The sequence below is a fragment of the Squalius cephalus genome (assembly GCF_949319135.1).
Source record: "Squalius cephalus genome assembly, chromosome: 10".
NCBI classification, from domain to species: Eukaryota; Metazoa; Chordata; class Actinopteri; order Cypriniformes; family Leuciscidae; genus Squalius; species Squalius cephalus.
Window position 1 is genome coordinate 11,212,803 of NC_137131.1, and position 8,123 is coordinate 11,220,925.

General features: G+C 37.7%; 1 protein-coding gene across 1 annotated transcript; it reads right to left on the reverse strand.

Moving 5' to 3' along the window:
- Positions 1–474: 474 nt before the first annotated feature.
- On the reverse strand, positions 475–3,401 carry tac3b (tachykinin precursor 3b). The gene is made up of 7 exons (XM_079883907.1): positions 3,296–3,401; positions 3,090–3,205; positions 1,702–1,795; positions 1,412–1,444; positions 1,263–1,316; positions 965–1,025; positions 475–832 (listed from the first exon to the last, which is right to left on the reverse strand). Exons 2-7 carry the CDS (start codon positions 3,177–3,179, stop codon positions 814–816), a joined length of 351 nt encoding a protein of 116 aa, XP_079740033.1. The 5' UTR covers positions 3,180–3,205; positions 3,296–3,401; the 3' UTR covers positions 475–813.
- Between the last annotated feature and the right edge of the window lie 4,722 nt (positions 3,402–8,123).

An 8,123-nucleotide genomic window follows, 5' to 3' on the forward strand; every position in this document is an offset into this window, starting at 1 on the left:
AACAATGAAATGCAGATACCAAAAGTGTTTTGGGAAAGTGCGTTGACAAAGAAAGCCCATAGAAATTTGGGAGATGTGTAGTGGATTATATAACGAAGAGGGAACTCAACTTGTCATAAATGAATCAGAACCATTCATAGTGCTAACATAAAAACCAGCAGGAAGATGCAAATGTCCTTTCCAATCTTTTTAAAGCGCAGTTGCATTTCTGAATTGATGCGTTTCATGCCCTTGTCTTTAATCCAAAAGTGTTTTGTTTTTTCAGTAGGGTCTTTTGTACAAAGTGAATCCTGTACAGCACTTTCACTGCAATCTTTAATTTATAAAAGAGTGTGTGAGGCAAATGTGTGACAAGGATAATTCAATGAGGAATAATAACCAGCATATTAAATAAAGACTTTTTTAAATAAAGTTTTTTCTTGTGTGGACTTCTTTATGAATAAATAAAGAAATAATTGAGGGTGGGTATGTTTTACAGCGCTTTAAATAAGCATATGTTAAAACGAATAAGGTATAAGCAAGAATATTTACAATGTGGGGCTTATATATTCTTCAATCTTCTTATATCTGTCCAATCAACACATTGTTGTCATCCCTTTAAAGAAAACATCCTTTATCTGATTTGAGATTAAGGGGGTTCAATGTAAGAATTATTATCCTACATAAAAACAACAACAACAAAATATACTAGAATGAATGCACTTTGACAATAAACAAAAAAATCATACAGCTCAGTTATCTTACAAAGAAAGATATTTTTTCTTCGGGATGGTAAAATTCCATAGATGAGTTCTGGACGGATGAGATAAGGCTTCATACACCACAGCAAAACCTTCAAAAAAAAATTCAATACAATTACACAGAAATCTCTGAAAAATAACTTTTACTATGTTGATGTAGCTGCAATTCATCAACTCCACAATAATTAGGCCTATACTCTATAACAAAACTTACAAATTCTCACCTTTGCCTTCTGTCCTTTAAGAAAATGTTACCTCTCCTCTCTCTTCTCCAAGCAGGAATGGCTGATCAAACCAAAACAAACAAAACATTTCTATTCATTTACTCTAATTCTCCATAGTAGCCACTAGAGGTCAGTGTATTCTCTGCACTATGTCCTGCAGTCCCTTATTCTGCATTGCGCAAGGTTTGTTTGAGTATGATGATATAAATACACAGACAATAATTTATTAATGCAATCTCTTATTCCCCACTCACTCTTTCGGCTAACTCATATTGACCACCATTAATTAATCTCTTACCAGACACAATGTTTCTCCGTCCCAACAGTCCAACAAAAATGTCATTCATGTTAGCTACAATTGGACCAAAGAAACAAAGCTCTCATCAGCCTCTGACATCAATATCAGGATCACACTGAAGCAAGATAATGATGAATATGGAAACTTACGTCTAAATGGTGAAATTGTGTCACGATTTGTTCCTGTAAAATAAAAATGAATAATAAAACCAACTTAAAATATCATTGGCCTTGACCTCTAAGGAATAGTTCTTCCAAAAATCTCAATCCTGTCATTTACTCATCCTCATTTTGTTTCGTTATTTTTCTGTGGAACAACATGAAGGTCAATAAATAATGACATTTTTATTTTTGCATGAACTATTCCCAATCTTCTGAATGTTTAAAACTATTAAAAGCAAATTTCATCATTCATATAATTTAGTCTTTTTGTGTCTCACCGGCACTCCTCCTGCCCATCAGTCCAATGAAACTGTCATAATCCATATCACCATATCGTTTGTCAAAGCGCTCAGACTGGGGGTCGCTGTTGTCCTGAACATAACACACAAACAGGATGGTTCAAGAACTCAGAAAATGAATGTCTGACTCACTAATGTGAATGACTCAATAACACGAAGACTCCAAACTGTGATGATCTTTACAATTATAAAAACAACCAAAAGAAAATGGACAGGGAACTGCTTCGAAAACTGATTTCACAAAACATTAAAATAATAAAATAAAGCAGTGAGTGGTATAGGCCATAATGTCTAGCCTATCTGTGATCCCATACATTGTTTTAGCCATTGTGTGTGTGTGTGTGTGTGTGTGTGTGTGTGTGTGTGTGTGTGTGTGTGTGTGTGTGTGTGTGTGTGTGTGTGCATGACTGAACCTCTGTTTGAGCCCATATTTAACAGTCAGATATCACATTAAAGAAACCATCAAGGTTTTAATGGAATCAGGATTCATTCTAGCAACCTCCATACATTATGTCTCAAGAAACATTTATTATTATATCAGTGTTTTCAGGATTCTTTGATGAATAGAAAGTTCAAAAGTGCTGCATTTATCTGAAATAGAAAGCTTTTGTAACATTAAACACTATACTGTTCAAATAAGTTTGGGGTCAGTACTTTTTTTTTTTAAAGAATTTAATACTTTTATTCATCAAGGATGCATTAAATTGATCAAAAGTGACAGTATAGACATTTATTATGTTGCAAAAGCTTTCTATTTCAGATCAGTGCTGTTCTTTTGAACTTTCTATTCATTAAAGAACCCTGGAAAAAAACCTGTTTTCAATATTGACAATAATAATAAATGTTTCTTGAGCAGCAAATCAGCATATTCGAATGATTTCTGAAGGATCATGTGACACTGAAGACTGGAGTATTGATGCTGAAAATTCAGCTTTGCCATCACAGGGACAAATTACATTTTAAAATATATTCAAATAGAAAACAGTTCTTTTGAATTGTAAAAATATTTCACAATAAAACTTTTGTACTGTTTTGGATAAAATAAATGCAGCATTGGTGTGCAAGAGACTTTATTCAAAAACATTTAAAATTCTTACCGATCTAAAACTTTTAAACGGTTGTGTATATGCCTATAATTGTAACAGAATATATTTTTTTTATTCCAATTTAATTGACATTGCGGTGGAAATGTTCAAATATTTAGTAGCCTATGCAAAACTTTTAAGTAGCCTATAACCTACTGACTTTTATTCACTAGAGTAAAAAAAAAGAAGAGGTGACAACTAGCTCCTAAACTCACTTTTTTCGATCTCATATAACAGTCCGTCTAACAAACGAACGATTTCCTTTTAAAAGAGACTACTTACTGTGAATGATAGGTAGTCGAGTGCACAGCGCGAGAGTCCAGGACACACGACCAACAGCGAGAACAGCACGAGCGACCAACTGCAGGACATCCTCAGATCCGCTGCTTTTCACACACCTGCATCAAACTTTATTTAGCCTATGAAATCCAAACCAATAACTTTGTAATTAATCTAAAATAATTGAATAAAACAGGAGGTATTAATACCTTTAAAATACACTGAGATGAGTTGGTATTCAGGAGGATGATGTTCAGGTTCTTCTCTCTTTAGAGCTGTGTAAAGGCTCGCAGGTGCGCGCGTTCTTTTATCTGTAGAGTTCGCGCGCTCCGCTCACACAAGCTTGGGCAAGCTGACTCTCCAATACGAACCAAATGATGCTAACATATCCTAGTGACGCAAAGTCATTAACACACCAGAGCCTTGACGTATTTGTGCGGTTAATTACATTGCAACCAAACTCACACCTCATCTTAGTCTCTTGAGCTTCGAATCGTGTAAAATTCAGTCTAATTCAGTTTAAAACTTTGCGAATTGACTTGTGAAGAGTAGGCTATACGAGCCAATCTATAATCAAATGGACAAGGGTTTTTTGCTTTGTATTCTGGTTCTGGTAACTAATTTAGAGAAGGTTAAGCAGATTTTTGACTCAGAAGGGCACATGTGTGTGATTGGGGGTTCAATGCTTATTATCCAGTGGGATTATGAGTCATCTATACTGGTCATACCATTCACTCCATCTCAGATATGTCCTTCATCAGGACAAAGCTGTGGGTAAGCTATAGAAAAGGTGATGTCTTGATTAAGATCTGTAGGAGCCTGATTGATGAATGCTTAGATGCATGGCTTTTACCCTAAGCAAGGTTTATTTAACATACAGTCTCTGAAATTGAGTGAAATATTCTTTCTAAAAAGTTATATACATGTCAAAAATGATTAGCAGACATTTGACATCTCTGTTTAGTCTTTTTCTGTGTGACAAATGATTTATATCTTTAATTTTTGTTCCATACCTACCTGTGTTTGTGAGACTGAGATGAAATCATGATTGGCATTTGCCATCAAACACCTCAATATCAAACAGTTCAGTAGTGAACTTGGTGTTGTGTTAATGGAAAAAAAGGAAAACTAAATGAACAAATAAGAGAAAATTTATTTAGTCACCATGACAACAGTGGTCGGAATCACCATCTATTTCTTTCTGGAGAAAAAAAAGTGACACCTCTTTCTCTCTTTCTTTCTCACAACCTCTCTCACTTTATCTCTATAATCACTCACAAACACATTCTGCTTTTACTAGTCTTTTTACATTCAATTTGATTGACCTCCGGTTTTTTTTTTAGAGTAGGAAAATCTCAATTCATTTGCATAACGAAGCCCTGAACATTTAATTAGTTTTTCAAATTATTCTTATTTCTCTCTTTTGATTTCTCAGCAAGCATGCAAGCTCTTATACACCAACGCACTACAGTCTTCCGGAAGCCGGATTTACTGTATACAACGGACGTGGAGCTGGAAAACAGGACTTTGAAGTGATTAAGTCCGGTTGTTTGCATTGAGAACAAATGATTCCCTCAGTTCTTAACCATCAAAACAAGTGATTACTTTCTGATAGACTTGTCAGTGGAAGTAAGAATCATTAGTTCGCCTAAGACTGATTTGTTCCTGGATTTGTGAGAAAGTGTGCATGTGTTTGCTGAAGCAGACGTGAAGTATTAGAACAGTTCGGAAGTACACCCACACTCACTACAGTCCAGTCAGTGCTTCTCAATGGTGAATGACACCTACCATCTTTCGCTTACGCAAATAAACTCTCACAAACACGCAAACACACACACAGAGCTTCTCTCTCATTTCCTTTCTTATAGCGTAATTTCCTTGAATTTTTTGTGTATTTCTTGTCTCATTCAATCACTAAATGTTGATTCATATAACTTACATTTATGTGAATAACATTATCTGTCAGATTAGAATGAAAGATTGAATGCAAAGAACTTCAATGCATGTGCAGACTTTGTTCTGCCAGCTAAAAAAACCCTGCACTTTCGTCATCATGATCATCACTTTTCTTATAGGCCTATTATTTACTATATCCAAATGTGGCATTTACACTTATTATTGGTATATTTTATTTGTGTGCACTCTGTCTCAATGTCATTCAGCTAGGTTGTTGACAGCTTGCATCCAACCCTCGTCCACCTACATACACACAAACACATCTTTGAGTCTTTAGATCAAGGATAAAATAGTGGTTAAATGCTTCCTCTGTCCATTCAAACAACCCTTATTTTGAAAAGGAAACTGTCTTGTCTGTCTCATGGTCAGTGGTCATTGAAAGTGTAAGCATATACAGAGCATTCATTAGAGTTTGTGTCCTCATTGAAAATTTAAACCAAGGTGACCTAGGTTTCTGAAAACTTTGCAAAGATGATGCATCACTTTCCCTGAATCACACGCATGTATGGATGGCATTACATGCAGCAGTGAGAGAAAACCTGAATTTCAAGGCTTTCAGTGTAAATTAATTTCATAAATCCAAAGAATTTACCATGGCCCAAGGATTGCTGCTGGATACTTTATCCTATAGGGCTGAACTGATTTAGGGGACTATTGAAATGAAATGTACACAAGATTTACTAGCACAAGGGTTTGGAGTTTTATATGTGCAAAGGAGTGTTGCTCATCATTTGGTTGATTCAGAAATAATGCATTGCTTTGATGACGCATCCTGAGGCTACTCCAGGTAATTTTGTTTAATTCAATTATATCCAATTATAACTAAATAAGATTGCTTTCAGTCCAATCTAACACATTTTACTACTCTCTGGTGTCCATAATGACAAATGTATATCAGGGACATATCTGACATATTTTCACACACATGGACACACACAAAATCACCCAAAGCCCCCCCACCCCCATGATAATAAGGATCTGTTAACGCTTGATATTGCACTGTGTGTGTGATCTTCACATTGTGTGTCAAATGTGACTCCCTTTGTGTTTTGGGCCAATAAGTTGGCATGTGAAAATGAGAATCACACTTCTACATATTTCTTCTTGTACATCACTCCTCCCACCCGTTTCTGAGTTTCTCACTTAATGAGAAATGATGCCACTGACACTGGATCCATTAGCGAATTTTAATAAGCCCTACGTAACCAGACAGCTCAGCATAATGTGTTAGTCCATGCGGGTGCAATGAAAATGTTCAAGTTTATACTTACATAGGAGTCTAGTTTATTGTCTTAAAGGAAAACTTTAACATGTATTTGTATGTACAATTAAAACTGGTAAGCAATTGTTTTAAATAATTGTTGGAATGAAATAACCAACAACATCAAAAGTCCAGTGAGTTAGTTTGGTGTGTTTGGGGGAGTACTAAGTAACTATAAGGTTAAGCGTATTTGGCTTGCTGTCCGCAGTGGAGGGGCTTGAGGAAGCAGCTTCAACTCTAGGTTAGATATACCCCCCAGTGGCACTACTAATGCTTGGATGATGAGTATGGTAGCAAGATGCCTAAATTATGTGGGTGAGGTGGGCAGGGCGCAATGCCAAAACAGCTGATGCCAGAGCAAGGTGAGTGGCTGCTTATATGCTCCGGCAGTTAGCTGACAGATTAGATGGGTTCACTCATCCCGAAATTACGTTGTGAACTTCACTTAGGTCTATAGAAAATGTGTATCTGGCTAAGCCTTTTGCTAAACATGCTGATACATTTGCATAATCTAAATCATCAGATTTTAATTCTGGTTACCCATGGTGAGTCTTATTATTGCACTGATTATTTTACTTTTATTTCTATGCTGAACCTGGGGAAATGATGGAGAAATGTTTGTGTGAAATGTTGCAATGCCCTCTCATGGCAAGTTTTGCACTCTGAACGTCTTGGTTACTGATGTAACCCTTATTCTCTGATGGAGGGAAGGAAGACATTCTATCGACTGACAAATGCGGTCTCACTTGGGAGGTCTAATCAACTCTGAGTTTTAGAAAAACGGCCAATGGAATTGGCGTGTGGAATTTGCATGCGGAGCCACTCCCCGTATACGGATATATTAGATGGCGGCACTCATCCACTCATTCAGGTTTATGGTGAGGAGCCGAGACGAGGGCCCCGGCCATTCAGCTGTGTTTCAGGGTTGTGGCAAGGGGAACATAATGTCTCCGTTCCCACCATCAGGGAATGAGGGTTAAATCAGTAACCAAGATGTTTTCCATCTGTCATTTACTACAACGTTATGTTGACTGACAAATGGGTTCCTAATGGAAAGCACCACAACCACTGAACTGTGTGTTACAAGTGATGGATATGCAGATGCTGGCAAGCTGTAGCGTGCCCTTTTGGCAACTGCTCCAGTTGAGTCGTAACCTACCCAGCACCCCATGTAAGCCCAGAATGTTAGTCCTCCATGCCAACGGGATGGAAGTGACAGGGCTTACCATGGAGACAGTCATAGCTGCTGTTCCTTTTACATTATTATTTCATGGGAAGAGTGCTTCGTTTCTTCGTTCTCCTTTTTTTTTCAGCCATGGTCAGTGTTATAAGGCTGGGGAAGCGTACCTAGTCCCATGGAGAGGGATGTTATCGAGACCACATCCTATCCATAGGGAGAAACATGTGAAAATACACATATGAACTGACCCATGGGGCAGTGCTACATATGGAAAGATCACTGCGGCACGTCCTGCCTAGACAGGAATGGAACAACTAGACACAGAGATGGGACAGAGCAATATCTGCCCAGGGAAAGACACAGGTTTACTGACAGGGAAATCCATGTTGGTACCATGGAAGAACACACATATGGGATTAACAAGGGTGAGTAAATACACATGGGGCATCTAGCCCAGTACAGGGGCTGACCGAGCGTGCATGCACTGGGTAATCACTGGGGAGTCAGTTCCTCAGAGGAAACTCAATCCAGGGTTCGCCAAGTGGGGAACTCACCTGGAGAGCCAAGAAGGTGCTCGTATCCACCCCTTAGAGGGGAATGGTGCTGCAAAGCAAGACAGCGGGCCAGCCTTCCCGCACAT